The sequence below is a fragment of the Littorina saxatilis genome, linkage group LG3 (genome assembly GCF_037325665.1).
Source record: "Littorina saxatilis isolate snail1 linkage group LG3, US_GU_Lsax_2.0, whole genome shotgun sequence".
NCBI lineage: Eukaryota > Metazoa > Mollusca > Gastropoda > Littorinimorpha > Littorinidae > Littorina > Littorina saxatilis.
In genome coordinates this window covers 52,168,053-52,188,464 of record NC_090247.1, presented here as the reverse complement: position 1 = coordinate 52,188,464, position 20,412 = coordinate 52,168,053, and the positions used below count along the sequence as shown (strand labels likewise).

General features: G+C 44.7%; 1 protein-coding gene across 1 annotated transcript in view; it reads left to right on the top strand.

Moving 5' to 3' along the window:
* The window catches only part of LOC138962617 (ubiquitin carboxyl-terminal hydrolase 45-like), a 37,459-nt gene that overhangs the window by 6,444 nt on the left and 10,603 nt on the right, over positions 1-20,412 (top strand). Inside the window, exons 5-16 of the mRNA XM_070334501.1 lie at positions 391-494; positions 2,100-2,215; positions 3,010-3,143; positions 3,542-3,589; positions 4,163-4,309; positions 4,615-4,748; positions 12,682-12,769; positions 15,307-15,397; positions 15,762-15,850; positions 17,758-17,814; positions 19,236-19,412; positions 19,765-19,972. Coding sequence (XP_070190602.1) covers positions 391-494; positions 2,100-2,215; positions 3,010-3,143; positions 3,542-3,589; positions 4,163-4,309; positions 4,615-4,748; positions 12,682-12,769; positions 15,307-15,397; positions 15,762-15,850; positions 17,758-17,814; positions 19,236-19,412; positions 19,765-19,972 — 1,393 coding nt within the window. The remainder of the gene's footprint in view (positions 1-390; positions 495-2,099; positions 2,216-3,009; positions 3,144-3,541; positions 3,590-4,162; positions 4,310-4,614; positions 4,749-12,681; positions 12,770-15,306; positions 15,398-15,761; positions 15,851-17,757; positions 17,815-19,235; positions 19,413-19,764; positions 19,973-20,412) is intronic.

Here is a 20,412-nt window from a genome sequence, read left to right as displayed (position 1 = left end):
TTTCACAGTAAATCTTAATATTTCCATATCTATTGAAAGATTTTGGTATTTTCTTGGATTGTGCCGATTCTCCTATCTCTCTGGCACACATGTACTGGGTGCTTTGTGACCAGTTTCTTCCCTAGACTGTATTGAAAAATGCGTCCGTGTGAGCTGACCCCCACTTGTGACCAGTAGCAAAGAACAACTCATATATATATATATCTGCATTTTTACAAGTAGGATCACCATTGGATGAAAAAGAGGCACAGTAATTTTGCATATGCTATACGCATCGCAGTGAGGGGAAAAAGACGTAAAATAAAATGAAAAAAACATGGGTCAACATGATCCCTGGTTGAGTCTAAATAAGCAGCCAGACATTAACATTGGAATTGCTTTTGTTTTTAGGGGTGTGACCGAAACTCCAGAGAAAAGCATGCTCTGAAGCACTTTGAGGCTCCGCATTCCGGTATTCATTGTGTTGTGGTCAATCTCACCACCTGGACTGCCTGGTAAGATTGTGTTTTGTTCGTCTGTCTGTCTGTCTGCATATAGTAATAAAAAAACTTGTAAGACCCCCCAATTTAAGACTCACTCCTTTTTTAATGTGACAGGGGAGGCTACCGCTCCTTTCACGGCAGACTCTGCACCCGAGTTGTTGGCCTTTAAAAGTCAACACCAGTGGATTGTAGAATTCTGTTTGTGATGGGGGTCTGGTGGTTTCTGATTGTCTGTATGTTCATGGAAACCTTCGGGTTTGCATAACAGTTTTTATAGGGCTAAGAAATTAGCCCTAACATTTTCAATCCTGTTTGATTGCACTTCGCTTCCCGAGGTGATCGTAGTGTTTCGGCACTCGGTTACATTAAGCCTGATTTTCTCAGACTTTTTTTTTATAACCTCTAAAATCCCCCTTCTTTTAAGACTCCCTCCTTTGTAAGACCCAATTTTCTCACATTTGTGGAGGTCTTACAGGGGGGGGGGGGGGGGGGGGGGGGGGGTTCCACTGTATTCATGTCTGTTAACATGTGAACAAGTCTGTGAACAATTCTTATCAATACGAGGCTTATATCGCGCGTATTCCGTGGGTACAGTTCTAAGCGCAGGGATTTATTTATTTTTTTATTTTATTTTTTATTTTTTTTATGCAATTTATATCGCGCACATATTCAACGCACAGGGATTTATTTATGCCGTGCGAGATGGAATTATTTTACACAATACATCACGCATTCACATCGGCCAGCAGATCGCAGCCATTTCGGCGCATATCCTACTTTTCACGGCCTATTATTCCAAGTCACACGGGTATTTTGGTGGACATTTTTATCAATGCCTATACAATTTTGCCAGGAAAGACCCTTTTGTCAATCGTGGGATCTTGAACGTGCTCACCCCATTGGAGTGTACACGAAGGGACCTCGGTTTTTCGTCTCATCCGAGATACATGTATTTATGCCTTCTACTAGTGTCAGTTGCATGTAAGTAACTTTTGTTGAGTCACTTGAGAAAAAGTGACTATGTAATCGGTCAGTGCTAGTCTGTCCGGCCGGCCGTCCGTAGACACCACCTTAACGTTGGACTTTTCTCGGAAACTATCAAAGCGATCGGGCTCATATTTTGTTTAGTCGTGACCTCCAATGACCTCTACACTTTAACGATGGTTTCGTTGACCTTTGACCTTTTTCAAGGTCACAGGTCAGCGTCAAAGGAAAAATTAGACATTTTATATCTTTGACAAAGTTCATCGGATGTGATTGAAACTTTGTAGGATTATTCTTTACATCAAAGTATTTACATCTGTAGCCTTTTACGAACGTTATCAGAAAAACAAGGGAGATAACTAGCCTTTTCTGTTCGGCAACACACAACTTAACGTTGGGCTTTTCTCGGAAACTATAAAAGTGACCGGGCTCAAATTTTATGTGAACGTGACTCATTGTGTTGTGAATAGCAATTTCTTCCTGTCCATCTGATGCCTCATATAATATTCAGAACTGCGAAAGTGACTCGATCGAGCGTTTGCTCTTCTTGTTACATGTTCTTATTCTGAGTCTTGCAAAAAATTTCCACCTGAAATTGTGGAGTTTTAATGATGGTGTGTTTGTGTTGTGCAGGTGTTATAGCTGTGATAATGACATTCCTGTGGAAAACAGCAAGAGGATTCTGGAGTGTGTTGATTTCCTGCGCAAACAGGCGGGATTGCCTCGTTTCGAACTCTCCCACTTTCCAGGTGAGAATATCTCTGTGTGTCAGTTTTAACTTTTATTTGTCTGGTTTCATTTTCATGTTGTTGTATGCTATAGCATTGTCTCAAAACGAAAGTGATAAGAGTTGTCCGTCCCTGCCATAGCCTGCGGCGCTGTCGGCGGGTAGTTCCGGTTGTTTTGTTTACGTCCAAAATGGCTGAACGAGAGAAGAAGATTAGTGGTGGAGGGAAACGTTACTTCTGTTCAAACTACGTGGGTAAAGAAGTTTAAGGGCAGATTGTCATGCGGTTCCATTTTGCAAACACAAACCGGAACTACCTGCCGTTCCAGGGGCGCAACTCTGTCCGACTATCGTGTTAGTTTCGAGAAAATGGCAATGCTATACAGTGGGGGTAGGAAGGAGATGAAGGGTTGGGTGAAAGTGTGTGTTTTTTGAGGGCATGTTTTTCATGCATAGATTGACTCTTTGTTTGGGGATAGATGACAGTGTAGATGGGCACAGTGTGGACATGTCCATTTTTACCTGCTCCTCTGATAAACTTCTGTTAAGTAGTGATTGTAGACCTATTTACTAACATCGTCTATGAGAATGCATCAGTTATTTGAGTACAAAGCCAGTGCTTAATGTTACAATTGTATACACATTTATGAGCGTCATTTTCTTCTGCGTTTGGTGGCTGCAACTCCCTCGTACACTTGTGTTTTGCACGAGTAGGCTTTTACGTGTATGGCCGTTTTTTCCTCCCCACCATTTAGGCAGTCATACGATTTTGGAAAACTGAGTTGCTATGAATTATTTCAATGCACACTGTTTCAGGCCAGAGAGGATTGCAGCCTGCCAGCCAATCAGATGCCTCTCCCACTGACCCTACACCTCCTGCCAGCCAATCACGCGCTGACAAGTCACAGGTGGCAGGCAGAGCATCTGTGGTGTCTTGTCAGAAGGTCAAGGTCAGTACACGCGACCTCAATCTTTGGTAAGCTTGACTGCTGTAAGGGTTGTGCTATACTTAGCTCTCATATTCAAGCCAGGGAATTTTTCCATTGCAAGGCATCACGCAGGCTTGTGTCACTGTCAGGATATTGAAAACTGTTTCGGAGCTTATATTCAGTTCTTAGAGTGAGGCAAACCACCGTTAGTTTCACTTTCACTGTTTCAGTGCTGTGGAACTCAAGGATAATTCTTTGTGTTGGTTTTCTGAAGACTATATGTGTTGATTCCTTGTCAAAAGCTTAATAATTGTGTTACAAACAGTTACTGATCTCATGGAGGAAATGTTAAAAACTTCATCGGATGATTTGCTAGTATTTGTGGGCTTTCTTCATTGACCTTTGCTCCTCTTTTTCAGGGTCTGAATAACCTTGGGAACACTTGCTTCTTCAATGCCGTCATGCAGGTATGTGTGCCTCAGTTCTTTTGTTTTAAGGTATTACTGAGCATGCCAGCCATTTCCAAAAAAGTATGAATTCAGGCTCTCAACCCAATGCCAATGGTACCTGAGGCAAATCAAGTTGAAGCACGCCAGGGGGGAGGTAGGGGCGCCAGAAAGATTTGTCAAAGGAAAAACAAACTTGAAATATTCTTTTTTGCTGACTAAGCATTTGTGCTTGAGACTCGCACAAAACTGATTTTAGTTTGTTTCCTTTGAATGTTTGGCAGTAAATAGGGGTACCATGTCAATGAAAGTAAAACTCAAAAAACAAAAATTGAAGGCTACAACCCATTGCGCTATCGAGGATTCAGGCTGTTGCTGGCTCGTTATTTGTTTGGTTGCTGGGTGTTTATCCAAAAATAACTAGCTCTACAAGTTTACAGAGGTAAAGAAGCAGAGGGGGGAATAAGGTACAAATAATGAACTTATTTCAAAATTGTCGATGAATCTTGCATGCCGGCAAGGTAATGATCAACGATAGTAAAATCTAAAGAACTGGTGAAGATGTTGTCTTCAACACTGTTTTTGCTTGTGCAGAATCTGTGCCAGACCCACAGCCTGGAAGCACAGTTGATCACTTGCTGTAAGAAGGGTCGTAGCATTTCTGTGGGAGGCTGGAGGGAACCGCACACCGACTCTGACAGCAGTGGGGATGAGGACGAGGAGGGGAAGTCCAAAGAACTGGTGAGTGTCTTGTCTACAGTGAGCCTCTTTGTGTTAAAATCAGTTCCATTGAATTGAAGGACATCTATGACAGTTTCCCTGATGGAACAGTCTCCTAGCAAAGATACACAGAGAAAGGCATTGTGTTTCTTTTGACAACGTGGGAAGTGATAGAGATGAACAGGTCTCCAGAGTCTGTGCATGTGAGGTGAGCATTGCATTGCAAAAACCTTTTTTTTCAGAAGAGGAAGCTCATATAACAGGTACCGCTGAAGGTCGAAATGTCCATTTTTTTCCCCTCAACACTGGCATACGGTTTGTTTCAGAGTATGATAGAGATTGTGTCTGGCGATGCAGGCCCCCTCACCAGGTCACTGCTAGACTTTGCGCAGGAGATGAACAACGGCAGCAGCAACGGCACCGTCTCTCCTAACACGCTCTTCAGTCACGTCTGCAAGAAGTGAGTTGCTTTGGAACAGTTTTACAAGCCATGCTTTAAGTCACTTACTGTATATTACAATCATATGAAGCACTCAATCATATGAAGCATTCAATCATATGAAGCATTCAATCATATGAAGCATTCAATCAGATGAACCATTCAATCAGATGAACCATTCAATCATATGAAGCGAAATCCTGACATCTAAATAATAATAATCAGCATGACAGATCTGGACTGGGTGGCCGAGTGGTAACGCACTTGCGCTCGGAAGCGAGAGGTTGCGAGTTCGACCCTGGGTCAGGGCGTTAGCAATTTTCTCCCCCCTTTCCTAACCTAGGTGGTGGGTTCAAGTGCTAGTCTTTCGGATGAGACGAAAAACCGAGGTCCCTTCGTGTACACTACATTGGGGTGTGCACGTTAAAGATCCCACGATTGACAAAAGGGTCTTTCCTGGCAAAATTGTATAGGCATAGATAAAAATGTCCACCAAAATACCCGTGTGACTTGGAATAATAGGCCGTGAAAAGTAGGATATGCGCCGAAATGGCTGCGATCTGCTGGCCGATGTGAATGCGTGATGTATTGTGTAAAAAAATTCCATCTCACACGGCATAAATATAAATTGCATAAAAATAAAAATAAAAACAATAAATAAATCCCTGCGCTTAGAACTGTACCCACGGAATACGCGCGATATAAGCCTCATATTGATTGATTGATTGATCTGTCCAGATGTTTAGGCGAGATAAGACCACCTGTCCAGTTGGACGCAATACAAAAATTCAACAGCCTGGCTGCTGTACCTGCAAAGACTAAAACTTTGTACTGAATTGATTTCACAGGTTGACGCTAAAGTCGGTTACAACGCAAATTCAGTCACAGCTAATTTAGTGGAATAAAAGTAAGGAACAAATTAGCATGCATTTTTAGCAGACAGTTGAGTCAGGAACACTCTGTACTTATACTTTTTACCAACATTGCTGTTCTATTGTTGTCATCATGTGTCAGAAATATAGTACACCTTGTTGCTGTTAGCTAAGTGCCTGCCTAATGTTCAGTCGATGAGCACACCACTCTCAAACGTTGTTCTGTGGACTGGATATAGTTATTCCAAACTTATGTACTTATTCTTCACTCAACATTAGGTGCAGTTTTTAAATCCAGAGCCTGATGAAGCTGTGGAATATCAACCAAGGTTAACTTGAAGGCCTGTTACTGTTAGTGTTAAGGGGAGGTGGGCCAGTGCAAAATGGACAAATTGATCAAAACCCTTTTTTAAAATTTTTTTGCGGATAATGGTCTCATAACATACCTAAAATGCATATGTGTCTGTGTTTTTGTCTAAAGTGTCATATTTATGTGTCAATAAAGACAATATTTGAATAGTTTATCTTCAACGTCGTTTTTCTCATGTCGGCCATTTTTGCGGCAGTTGCATCTGTGGTGTTGCGATTTCTCTGGCTGTAATTTAGCTAGAGCAATAATTTTTTGTGCAGTTTGTGCAGAATATCACATTCTGGGGGATTACGAAAGGATTTTGTTGCCATTGTATTTCAGTCATAACCAGGTTATTTCAAACAAAATTTTTGCAGGGGTTACCCTAAAGTTTGACGGTTGTAACAAAGAAATGTCCCTTACTCCAAATATAAATATAATAATCAAAATCTGCTTCCTAATCCCCTAGAGCATACCCAGAAAGATAAAATATAACAATAATTAGAAGTGTGACAATCATATCTGCTGAAATGTTATTTTCCCCCTGTACTCCAGTTTTGTCTGTTTTTGACTGTTTTTGTCGCGTAAAACAAAAACCAGCAACCCAAAATACAAGAAGTGATTAAATTACATATTCCTACTCCGAATCACATGTAGCATTGACACAATCGGAGATGCTAGGTTCTGAAAAGGCTAACCGTCTAAGGGAAGCAACCCCAACCACAAAAAGTGTAAACGTAGCCATGGTAATGACCATACACCCGGGGAGTTACCTCCCATCGTGCATGCCACGTCACTACTGCTACTGAACACGTGGTTCATATCATTCGACCTTACAGCTTTCGAGGGAGCAGGTTGTTGTATTTTTGGGCTCCCCTGTGGCTGCGCTGTTTGGTGTTGTTTTGACACCCACCGGCCACGTTACCGTCTATCTTGCCTCCTGCTTCGTAGTTGGTGAGCTCTTTCCATTTTGGTCATTATTTTGACAGGAAATTTGTTGTAGTTGCTGATTTTCGTCCGTGTTTGGACCTGTGATATTTCAGTGACTACTGTTGGCCGCCATTTTTGTTGTCAGCATGAGTTGACAGATTTTTGTGGCTAGGCCGATGTATTTTGGAGGTAAACGTAATTTTACCTTCTTACTTGCTTGCTGCTTTGTTTAGTTGGTAAGCTTGTTCCTTCTTGTCTTTAGTTTGACAGGAATTTATCTATAGTTGCTGACTTTTTGTCCGTTTGGACTCCTAAATGCGTCAGTTTCAGTAACTTATCTTGTGGCCGCCACTTTCGGTTGCTCAGCTTTCCTGACAGCTTATTTATGTGGCTAGGCCTATGTTATGGTGAGGTTCTCCTTACTTTACCTGCGTTTTTGCCTTCTGCTTTGTTAGTTGGTAAGCCATTTCATATTTCGTCATTACTTTGACAGGAATTTTTGTTATTGCTTAATTTTCGTCCGTTTTGGACTTCTAAATTTTGTCCAGTAACTTATCGCTTGGCCGCCATTTTGTGTATCAGCGTCGCTGACAGTGGTTTACTTGGCTAGGCTTTAGCAGGTATCTACCAGTCCGTAGGACTTGTCGTGGTTTCGGATTTAACATGTTTGTTATGTTTTGTTCGTTACTCTTTCTGCCTCGAACAAACACTTTGTGGGGCAGTCATATACTGTTGTACGTCCTGTTTCTTCTCCTCGCCTTCTCTGCTGTTAGCAGATCAGGTGTTGCAGGTGTCTGCGTTATCTTTGTGAAGAAATTTTCGCGTTCCAAGCCTGCGTCTTCCGTTGGTCCCGCTGTCTGTGGGCGACGTCACCTTGTAGGCTTCTTTGACGCTTCCGGCCGAGACGTTGTCTCGGGCGGATGTTTTGCTTCTTCGTCTTCTACCGCTGTGGTTGGCGATTCAAGTAAGTCGAGCTGGTCCACAGGCCCTCGTGAGGCCGTCGGACAGTCCCTGCTGGGACACAGCTCTTTTCGGCGGGTTCACGACCCGCAAACCCCTGTTCAGTCGCACCCTGGCTTCACTGAAGACCATTGTGTGGCTGAGCAATGGCGGCAGTTGGTTCCGGCTACTTCTCCGACGTACGCACCCGCTGGGGTCGTTTCCGGAGTTGTCTAGCCGTTTCCGACTGCTGCGCTTCCGGCACTCGCCGGAAGCATAGGTCCCCCGATGTACGCACCCGCTGTGGTCGTTTCCGGGGTTGACCAGGTCCCCCGATGTGCGCACCCGCTGTGGTCGTTTCCGGGGTTGACCGGACGTTGCCCCCCGGGCATTCGTCCTCTGTTCAGTCGCACCCTGGTTTCCTCGAAGACCATTGTGTGGCGGAGCAGTGGCGGTAGCCGTTTCCGGCGCTGCGCTTCCGGCACTCGCTGGAAGCATAGGTCCTCTGACGTACGCACCCGCTGTGGTCGTTTCCGGGGTTGACCGGACGTTGCCCCCCGGGCATTCGTCCTCTGTTCAGTCACACCCTGGCTTCCTCGAAGACCATTGTGTGGCCGAGCAATGGCGGTAGCCATTTCTGGCGCTGCGCTTCCGGCACTCGCTGGAAGCATAGGTCCTCTGACGTACGCACCCGCTGTGGTCGTTTCCGGGGTTGACCGGACGTTGCCTTTAGGGCATTCGGGCTTCCGGCCTCCGTCCTCGCATTCGGCGCTTCCGCTTTTCGCGGTCTCGTCTGGTGCTTTCCGGCTCCGCCCGGATTTACTGCTCCTTTCGCTTCCACTTCCTCCCGGATGTCGGTAGCTGAGGAGCAACGCCAGCCCTTCGGGCAGGTGTTGTCTCAGCTCTGGCCGATGTAGTCAGCGTTTCAACCTTCGGTTGTCGCGTCGACTGCCGTTCCGGTTCCTGCGGCTGCAGACTTGCCGTCTTCTCTCTCTTAGCCTGGTCGAGGCATGAGTGAGGACGACGTCGGGGGGGGCGGATTTCCGATTTTCCGGTTATGCCGTTTCACCGGCCTTCCACCAGTACGTGGACTTCGGTTTTTTCGCCGGTTGTGTCGGACATTCAGTCTGTCGTCAGCGATTCCACACGTGCTGGTTATTGGGAAAAAGGCTTAACGCTGTCCTCTAAGCTGCGGCAGAGGTCACGTCGAAGGTTTTCCCGGGCGGGGCTTCGGCCTCCTACACTTCCTGTCTGGAAGCATAGGTTCTCCATCACAAGCGCACGTAGTGGCTTGTCTGGGGTTGATCGAGGACTGGCCTACGGGCGTTCGGGTTCCGGCCCCAGTCCTCTTCTGTTCTGTCTCACTCTTGTTCCGTCGTGGGCATTTGTGTTTCACAAGTGCGTCAGCCGTTGTCGGCGTGGTGTTTCCGGTTTTACTGGAAGCATAAGTCCTCCATTTCAAGTACACGTTGCGGTTTTGACTGGAGTTGACAGAGGACTGGCCTACGGGCGTTTGGGCTTCCGGCCTCAGTCTACTCTATGCAACTTTCGCTTCCGTTTTTTGCGGTTTTGTCTGCTGCATTTCCGGCTCTGTTCGGATACACTTCTCCTCTTCCTGACACTCCTTCGGAGGTCGGTGGGTGAGGAACAGCGGCTGGCCTACGGGCATTTAGGCTTTTAGCCTCAGCCGGGGCAGTCTTCACTTTACCTGTTGGGTGTTGCGTTTACTGCCTATTCAGTTCGGGTGGCCCTGGACGTTTCCCCTATTCACGACCGTCAGTAGGGGGATAAGTCAGGTCTTTTTCCGGTTGGATGGTTTTCCGGTTTCCGGTCATCTCATTCATCAGTTTACCACCAGCAACTGTGACTTCGGTTTGCGTTCGTAGCTGAGCTATTCTGGTTCTCAGTCTTTAGTCAGCAATCGAACACGTTCTGGATTTCCGTCGAAGCTCAAGCTTCGGCTCAGGATTTCCCTTGGATGCATCGACATTGGTGGCTTCCTTGTTGGTTGACTTTGTTGTCGATGTCGGACTTCCGTTCCGTGAAGATAGGATGTTTTTCTACTTCCGGTTCCTTAGTCACCTTTTGTAGGTACCACGGTTTGCAGGTTTTGGCTAGGCCATCTCCTCCCGAAGGTGGTATCTCTAGTGTTTTGGTTCTGCCGCTGTTTCTACTATGGTTCAGTTCCGGAACATGCTCAGCCTTGGCTGGCTTCGGCTACACGGGCTTCACCTTTTGTTCCTTCTTGCTTATTCAGCCTTTGGAACTTGCCTCCTTTCTCTACTCTGTTGGCCAGCCCTTGCTAGGGTGAGCATGGAGCAGATGAGGCTGCCCTTCCTTCTCTACGCTCGTACGGCGGGTGTCGGAGGGACTCGTTTCTTTCGCATTCTCAGTTCCCTGAACAGTCAAAGAGAGTCGCTTAAACTTTGCCTGCAGTAGAGATTCAGTCGAGTAGAGATCACCAGGTCTCTGACTGCTTTACAAGGGTTGAAGGAAGGTAGGGCTAGCATACTCAGAAACATGCTTAGCAGAAGCATGCTCATTCCTCTGGTTAAGCTAAGCTGGCAGCCAATAGGCAGCCTTGGCCGGGCAACAGCCATTCCACGTTGCGGCGATGGTGGTTGTTGCCTTCCTGTTTCTTGTGGCTTGTGGGGTTCTCTGGCTTCAGGTTACCCCTGTTTGGCCACAAACGTTCGGACTTTGGTCCTTGTTGTCTTTCATCGAGTCGGACTCTGTCTTTCTCTAGTGATCAGACGCGTTCTGGTGTTTCGTCCAAACTTAAGGTTCACTTGAGTTGGCCTCGGAAGTAACATTCAGGTTTTCCTGAGGGGGCATTGTCTTGGACAATGGATGTTTGAGGAGTAGTTCTTTGTGGCTTTCCTCCTCTCTCTCAGGTTTTGGCTACTCTTCTCCTTCGGGCAGAGGTTTAGCTAAGGTTCGGTTCCTGTGACTTCAGTCTTGGGCCTTTCCTCTCTTCTTCCTCATCTTAGTATGAGGCGAGTCCGGATGACGTCTGTTGGGTCGGGTTTCCTTACAGTCGCCCGGCTACAAAAGGCAACTTTGTCTAGGGCGGTTGTCCGTTTTTCTCCGCGTTGGACTCTGTCTTCAGACAGGGACAGACGCGCTCTGGGTTTCTGGCCAAACTCAGGTAGGCTCTTGATTTGGCCAGGAAGTTAACTGCCTGTTTTTTCCCTGAGAACTCTGGTTTCGGGAGTCTTATGGCTGGCTGGCTTCACGGTTTACGTTTACCAGTCTTGGTTTTCTGCTTTCGGTTTTTGATTCACTCTCGATTACCTTCAAGCAGACTGTTTTGGGAACATTCTGGCTTTTAGCCATTTTGTTTATGGTTGCCAGTCACATCGGTTTTTGACCACCGTGGGTCCTCACTTCCGGTAGCTTACGCACAGTCGTAAGTGGCTGCTGTCGGGTGCTACCTCTCTCCCTGCGTTCGCAGGGACTGGTAGGGGATAACTGGCGACCTTCTATTTGTGAGTTTTCTCTTCGAGGTGGACTCTGGTACTTAGTGCTTGGATGTCTCTCTCTCGCTCTTTCGTGGGGATTGGTCACTCTTATTTTGAGCTGACTTCTTTCTCACAAGCCTTTTGGGCTTTACTACATCCCAAGGTTTGCAGACTTTGGCATGGTTGTCTTAAGGTCACCGCGGGGGTTCGTCCTTCTCAGTTGAGGGGACAACCTTACGCACGGATCTTCTCAGGACATTAGCATTTCCTTCCAATAAAGGGGGGGAGGGAAGCTTGTCTTTCCCTTGGCTCGCCAGGGTTATTAATCCAAGGCTTGGGTCTATTCCTGTGCTGTTTTTTACGGCTAGGAGATTGGAAGAAGTGCTGAGCACAGCTTTCTGGATCTCTGAGGTTGTCTCTTTCGCTTTGCCTGAGATACTTCTCGGCTGTCAATCAGGACTTTCCTTGGTTCCCTCACTGCCTGTTGGCAGTGGGCCAGCCCTGGCAAGGGCTTTTGAGTGGGTTAGATTTTCTTTCCCACTGGGACCGCCCTGATTCTTTGGCAGCGGTCCAGGTTTTTGGCAAGGTTTTTTGAGTGAGTTAGATTTTTCTTTCCCACCGCCTTGTTGTTGTAATCTGCTACATGTGATTCGGAGTAGGAATATGTAATTTAATCGAAAATTTTATTGTAAATTTTCATTTAATAAATATACCTACCCGAATCACATAGTATATTCCCTCCCGCCAACCCCGCTTTTGATTTGGAGAATTTATTCTTTAGGTCGAATGATATGAACCACGTGTTCAGTAGCAGTAGTGACGTGGCATGCACGATGGGAGGTAACTCCCCGGGTGTATGGTCATTACCATGGCTACGTTTACACTTTTTGTGGTTGGGGTTGCTTCCCTTAGACGGTTAGCCTTTTCAGAACCTAGCATCTCCGATTGTGTCAATGCTACATGTGATTCGGGTAGGTATATTTATTAAATGAAAATTTACAATAAAATTTTCGACTATCATTTATCATTGTTTATTCATTACTTTCATTAAATAACATTCAAACTAAATAAAACATTCAAATTTTAAAAAAACATAGTGCACTGGCCCACCTGAATGCATGGGTGCAACTCTGCCGGCTACACGCCAGCAGCCGGTTTTTGGTTTCATCGGCTGCCAATGTTTTTGTTCCAGGAAAGATTTTTTTTGGCATTTTAAATACTAAAAAAGCTGGACCCCAACTTTTGCCGGTTTTTGGAATTTTCCAGGTTGCACCCATGTGAATGTTTTTTTGTGTTTTTTTGTGGGTTTTTTAATGGTCAAATCAAATTCAAAAGCGATACAGTAGCATTGCCTGTAGATGTGACAGCAAGCACCTGTGTTAATTTTGGACGTGTGTTTGCAGGGCTCCGCGCTTCAAAGGTTTCCAACAACAAGACAGCCACGAGCTGCTCAGATACCTGGTGGATGTTGTACGCAATGAAGAAATAAAGGTCAGTGTTACAGCTGTCAAGTGTTTCTGCGATCAGCTTTACAGGGGAATGAGCATCAGAGAAAAGACGTGGAGGGTTGAATGGAGCGGAGGATAAGAGAGACGCAAGGGATGAGAATGGGAGAAATTGAGATAGAAGAAATGACTTTAAATCAATACTTTACTACAAATGGATAAAAGTTCAAGGTGAAGCCGAATCTTCCAGCCTGTCCCTTATGGACATGCAAAGTGTCACACTTTATTGGGTTTTTTTTGTTAACAGAAAGTTAAAAAAACCAAAAGCAGTAATTGAGTAAAGTAAATGAATGAGGGGGGAGAAGAGAACCTAAGAGAATGTTTCAGGCTTTTGTGCAAGTACGAATGTGTGTGTACGAATGTGTTGATATATATCTATACTGTTCAAAAAAAGAAACGCATAGTTGCTACTTGCCAAATTTGTTTTATTTTTCGAAAAAATTAACAGAAAATCCAATATTTAGATTATTTGTTTGAAATTTGGTATGGACACAGTTGAATGCACACACAGTTCATTTGCATCTTCTTCTTCTTCTTCTGCGTTCGTGGGCTGAAACTCCCACGTACACTCGTGTTTTTGCACGAGTGGAATTTTACGTGTATGACCGTTTTTACCCCGCCATTTAGGCAGTCATACGCCGCTTTCGGAGGAAGCATGCTGGGTATTTTTGTGTTTCTATAACCCACCGAACTCTGACATGGATTACAGGATCTTTTTCGTGCGCACTTGGTCTTGTGCTTGCGTGTACACACGAAGGGGGATAAGCCACTAGCAGGTCTGCACATAAGTTGACCTGGGAGATCGGAAAAATCTCCACACTTAACCCACCAGGCGGCCGCGGCCGGGATTCGAACCCTCGACCTTCCGCTTTGGAGGCCGACGTCTTACCACCACGCCACAGCGCCCGTCATTTGCATCTTCAAATCAATCAGTCAATCAATACGATTGGGTGCCGAGGCTGTCAAGTCAGTAGGGGGTGTGACTGCCTTGAGCAGCAACAACTGCCCGGCACCTTCTGGGCATGGACTGGATCAGATGCCGGATATCTTGCTGTGGGATGGTGTCCCACTCCTCCTGAAGTGCCTGCAATAGATCGCGGTGATTTGCCGGCGCTTCTTCTCGCCTGCGCACACGTCTGTCCAATTCATCCCAGAGGTGTTCTATCGGGTTCATGTCTGGACATGGTGGTCGGTGAGGAACTGGGTGGTGAGTCGTGCTGTGTGCGGGCGAGCGTTGTCCTGCTGGAATATGGCATCCTGGTCAGCCAGAAGAGGAAGGGCGTGTGGGCGCAGAATTTCCTCCACGTATCGCTGGGCAGTTATGCGCCCTTGGACGTGCACCAGGGTGCTCCTTCCAGCGGTATTGATCGCCCCCCACACCATGACGCCTCCACCACCATGAACGGGTGCCTCATCCACACAGTTGGACGCGTAACGTTCGTTTACTCTCCGGTAGACCCTCCTCCGACCATCATGTCGCTGGAGCAGGAAGTAGGACTCGTCGCTGAACCACACGTGTCTCCAGTGATTCCGGACGGTCCAGCGAAGGTGCTGGTTGCCCCACTGCACTCGGTTCTGGCGATGGCGGCGGGTGAGGACAGCTCCTCTGTGAGGTCTGCAAGCTCTCAAACCAGCTTCATGCAGGCGGTTCCGCACGGTCTGGTCCGATAATCGGTGTGGCCCGGGGAGAGCCTGGACAGAAGATGAGGCCGACAGGAAACGATTCCGGAGATGGCGGAGCCGTATGAAGCGGTCGTGAGCAGCAGTTGTCGCCCTTGGTCTTCCCGCTCGTGGCAAGTCAGCAACGGAGCCAGTGGCTTGAAACCTGACCCACAGTCTACTGATGGTGCTCTGGGACACGTGGAAGTGCCTGGCGATTGCACTTTGACTTTGGCCTGCTTGTAAACGACCCAATGCAATTTGGCGGTCTTCTCTGCTCAATCGGGCCATCTTTCGTCGCTGAATTGTCGTCTGATTTCTTTGTGGCGAACAATCCGCTTTTATGGGTTTTGGAAGACATGGTGAGAGCTCAATATTCCCCGAGTTTCACGAGATTACACTGAAGCATGACGAGTGGTCATGCCAAATGAGCAATTTTGACATTGTAGCCACTGATAACGCATGCGTCACGTGCAGAGCTCACTTGTGGCAATGGACGAAAGGTCGACGACCAGATAAACATTTTCTGCAGTTTGGTGGATATCCTTGTAGCCATATAACTAAATTAACCAAATATTACAAGCTATGCGTTTCTTTTTTTTAACAGTATAAGAGCGAGCACACACATTTACCCTTATGCAACTATAAGGAGAAGGTTTAAATTGATGGTGTTTTGAAGGTGATTTTTATTTTTAAAATGCAAAGTAGAGTACCTCTTGTTTGGTTAGTTTTTTTATGTTTGTTTTGCTGTTTTGCTTTTTTTTCATTTAGTGTTGTGTATATATACACATTTTGTTGTAGCCTTGGAGTGCCAGCAATGAATGGTGCAAGAAAAGAATTTACATTTTGCTGTGTTGATTTCAGAGAGCACAGAGTGGAATCCTGAAGTATTTCAAGCTCCCAGAAAGTGTCAACCCAAAGAAAGTGGACGAAGACACAAAAACAAAAATTAAAGGTAAATTTCACTCTTTTTCATGACATAATTAATACCCAGTGACCCTCCTACCCCCCTTTCTTGAACAAAATAAAAAGCACAAGCAGCAGTTTAACACTTTCTTTTTGTGTGTTTTACTTCTACTTGATAACTCCACATAATTGCTAGCTGCAATATTTGCCTGACTGCTGTGTAGTGCAAAACTTGCAAGAAACTAATAGGGATTTCTGGGATAGCACATTAAGATGTGATGAATCTGGTTTGTGTTATATGAAAGTTTGGTTTTATCTTATCTTAGATTGGCTACTTCTTGAAGTTTAACAAGCCACCGAGCCATGGTTATCATGTCTGATTTGTAAAACGTCCCTCTCTTTTCTGTGTGTAGAGTACGGTCGTCAAGTGAAGTTCACATTCCTGGACAGCCTCTTTGGTGGCCAGTTGGTCAGCACAGTCACTTGCGAGGAATGCAAGCATGTAAGTATTTTTTGGAGGGTGTCACCAAGTCAAACTTGGATGTGTCAGCTTTTGGTGTGAATACTGCATACGGTGGATAGTATTTGTAAAAGAGTGGGTTTTTTTCCAACCAAGACGACTATCATCTCAAACAAGAGAAATTGTAGTTGTGGTGTGAAACACAGTGAACACCACACCAAAACAAATACCAGCAGTCAACACAGAAATACTGTGAGAGACTTTCAAAGTTAATATCTGAAATAAAAACACAAACAAGCATGTCCTGAATGTAAATAAGTGTATCTGATAAACAAAGGGAAGTAAGCACTCTAAATGCGTATGACATGTGTAATAGAGTAAGTGAGAGTTATTCAGAACCACTCTCCCGGCACCTGAGAGAATAACAAGCATTGAAATGAAAAAAAACGACTTTCATCCTCAAAACTGTGTAAGTATGCTGTTACTTTACGCTTAGTTTTGTTTGTAGGTAATTTCTCTTGCCACAACTACTTCTTGCAGTCTTATGTCTGCAGGGATGTTGCAACAAATTCATACCTATAGGACAAATGTCCTGAGTTCTTCAGCATCAATAGGACATTTGACCGCTTTCAGAAAGTTTAATAGGACATTATGAATTTGCGCCAAGCAGCTTATAACACATTCCATGGAATTGTTCCAAAGTCATGCGCCCACACACACACGCACACACACACACACACACACCCACGCGCGCGCGCTGTAGAACACACACATAATATAGTAAATATATCAACACAGTGTGCGTATAATGTTGTATTTGTTTAGTTTCAAAGAAACCACAAAAAAAAACCCAACATGAACAACTTTAGAGCTCTTGCTTTGATTACAAACTGCATGATTTGGATAAAAGTTGAAAAACAAAATGATCGGTTTGATCTAATGTTGATCTTTTGCAGGCTTTAGTTTTTTTTTCAGCGGCATAATTCAGTGCTTCGTCTCGTATCGAAAACAAAGGTCTGGTCTGGGTGGCCGAGTGGTAACGCACTTGCGCTCGGAATCGAGAGGTTGCGTGTTCGACCCTGGGTCGGGCCGCTATTTTCTCCCCCCTTTCCTAACCTAGAAAAGTTAGTTCAAGTGCTAGTCTTTCGGATGAGACGAAAAACCGAGGTCCCTTCGTGTACACTATATTGGGGTGTGCACGTTAAAGATCCCACGATTGACAAAAGGGTCTTTCCTGGCAAAATTGTATAGGCATAGATAAAAATGTCCATCAAATACCCGTGTGACTTGGAATAAAGACCGCGAAAGGTGAATGCTCGCCTAACAGGTTTGATGTTTGCTGGTCGATGTGAATGCGTGATATATTGTGTAAAAAATTCCATCTCACACGGCATAAAGCGCTTTGAACTTCGGATAAGGCGCTATATAAATAAAGAGAATAAAAAATAAAAAAATTAAAAAAAAAGCAGACAACAAATTTAGTCAGTTGGAGTTGTCTCCCGTACTCCTGTAGCATGCACTGATCTAAAAATAATCCACTATTTTTAGATCAGTGCGCTGCACAGAGACGGTTATACCCAAATGGCGCATACCGCAAATGGTTCGGGAATTCCCGACAAAAGAACAGATCCGCACGCGGAATGCACTGGCAACTTCAGTGTCAGCTGAACACGAGAGCGTTCGGTCGTTTAGAAGATTTGTATCTTGAAATGAAAATTAACGAATATCGCGCTGTCCGAAGGAATGGGGTACATATCGGACAATGACCACGCTCAGGCTAAAACGATAGGACATCTGACCGACATTCGGCAATGTGAATTGGACATTTGGGGATTTTCATCGGTATATGTCCGATGTCCGACGCCTAACGACATCCCTGTGTCTGTGAAGTGATAATCTTGACTAAAAAGGCATGACACTGTGTTTGAATGTGAGCTGGCTTTTTGCAGATATCACAGATCTTCGAACCATTCCTGGACTTGTCCCTGCCTGTCACAGAGGAAAAGGTAAATCGACAATTAGAATGATAACAGTACCTGCTATTCAGACTTGGTCGTGTGACAGACGTTTTCTTCCACACGAGATTACGTTGATTGTCTAACGAAGCCGTCAGGCTGAGTTAGACATCAGCTAATTGAGTGTGGAAGAAAACTCTGTCACACGACCAAGTCTGAATAGCATTTATGTCTCACAGCTTCAACAGAGGAAAGAACAAACACATTTTGAAAACTCACGCTTTGACAGACTTACCACACCAACCATGATTGTAGAGAGATCTACTTTTTGACGGAAGTGACTGAACAACTATGAATGACGTCTCGGTATGTGTGAATGACGTCACAGTCACCGTCACAGTCTGTATCTTGTGAAGCATCGTATTCTTTATGACGTCTTTCCGTGTCTGCATGCGCAAAATGTTTGTTCTTTTCAGTATGTTTGTCTTCTCTGTTCACAACCTTGTCCTTCTAAATTCAGACTTACAGGCCTCGCAAGCGAGCCACTTTCCAAGATGAACTAAATTCGCGTATGGAAACAGTACTGTCGCCTGGGATGCCGTTTGCAATATTCTCAGCGTTGAAGAATTTGTAAAGAGAAGAAACGATAACAACGGGAGAAACGAAAGCCATGTGTGCATTTTTAGGCTTTGTGATGGACAATTGCGAGTTTGACTCCGTTCTTGCCATGCTCCAAAGCGTGTAACATACAATTTTGCACACGTTTGCTTTAGTAGTGGCAAAGAAGGAAAGCGTGTGACATCATATGATGTTACAGCTTATGGGAAAAGAGCACTGAAAATAAAATTAAAGCATATAATACTTTCGCTTGTGGAAAAAGAACACTGGAATGTCTTAGGGGGCTGCCATGAGGTTTCAAGAGAAACCATTGCTAAAATGATGGTCATCAGATTCCATCTGACTGAGTCTTGCGGAAAAGAATGTGTGGGGAAAGAGGGTAAAAAGAATGCATTAGTCACAATGGAAAGGAAGAAGAAAACAATAGATATCCATCAACATCCAAGAGAAGGATACGACTTGGAAATTACAGCGAAAGAGGTCTAAGTCAAAGGGATGGGGCTTAACGCATGAAGGTACACAGAGACGGGAATGTGTATGTGTTCAGACCATCTATGAATAAAGGATGCTGTGCAGGGATCCAAATATTTGTGCATTCAAACCTTCACTATGAAGAATAGAAGCTACGAAGGTATCACAATAATACATGCATTCAAACCTTCACTATGAAGAATAGAAGCTACGAAGGTATCAAAATATACATGCATTCAAACCTTCACTATGAAGAATAGAAGCTACGCAGGGATGAAAATATACATGCATTCAAACCTTCACTATGAAGAATAGAAGCTACGAAGGTATCAAAATATACATGCATTCAAACCTTCACTATGAATATAAGATGCTGTGTGCAGCCTCAGCGACCGAACCAGATGCAGGGAGCGAGACGCAAAGAGGTTGTTTCTACGGCAGACACTCAGGAAGAAGCTGCAGCACCTGCCATAGGAGTGGATGGATTCGCTGACAGGGGTGACAAACCCAACAAACGCCAGGAACGCAAGAACAAGAAACAGGCCAAGAAGGATGCCAAGGTATAGTTACTGTGGTGATGATGAGGATGATGATGATGATGGTGATGGTGATAATGATAATTTGTTAAATGCCATGCAATCCGTGAAAAGGATAATGCTGCAAGCAGGTACATACAACACATAATTAGGTCTCTTTTGAATAGAGACAGATCAGATTACACTCGATGGTTACTGTCATTAGATAACTCTACAATTATTTACTCTACGATTTTTTCTTTTCACTGCTGATTACACTATAGTGACTACTACCAACGTTCAGATAACTATGATGAATTCAAGTTCTAGAGAGATAACTCTATGACAGTGATAATTCTAAGTTCTGAACTAAATTTCTAAGGCCTGAATTTTACAGAGAAAGCCCAAAGCTACACGCAAAGGCAGCTCAGTGGGGCCAGGGAAAAGCACAGAAGCAGACGACGAAGACAAGGACGGCGGAAGGGAAGAGGATGATCATGGGGCGGGGTCAGGGGTCAAAGAGTGCGGGGAAAGCCAGCCGGGGAGCAGCAACAACGGTGGCGATGGGGATGATGATAACAGCAGTCCCCACGAAGATCCGTCAGGTGAGTCGGTGGTTTTGGTTTTTTTTTTTTTTTTTTTTATTTTTTTTTTTTTACATTTAGTCAAATTTTGACTAAATATTTGAACATAGACTGGGAATCGAGATAAGGGTGGTTGTGTATGTATGTGTGTTTGTGTGTATGTGTAGAGCCATTCCCAGAAAACTACACAGCATATCTTCATGAAACTTTGTATACAAATTCTTCCAGATGATATCCCCAGACCATTTTTTTCTTTTCTTTAATAAATGTCTGATGACATCAAATCCGGCTTTTAGTGAAAGTTGAGACGGCACTGTCACACCCTCATTTTCTAATCTTATTAGTTGACATTTAGGTTAAGCAATCTTTGACTAAGTTTGGACTATGGGATTGCATTTCAGATTGGAAGCTTAACAATTAAGTCATTAAAATTCTAATTAATATTAGAATTTTAGGGATTG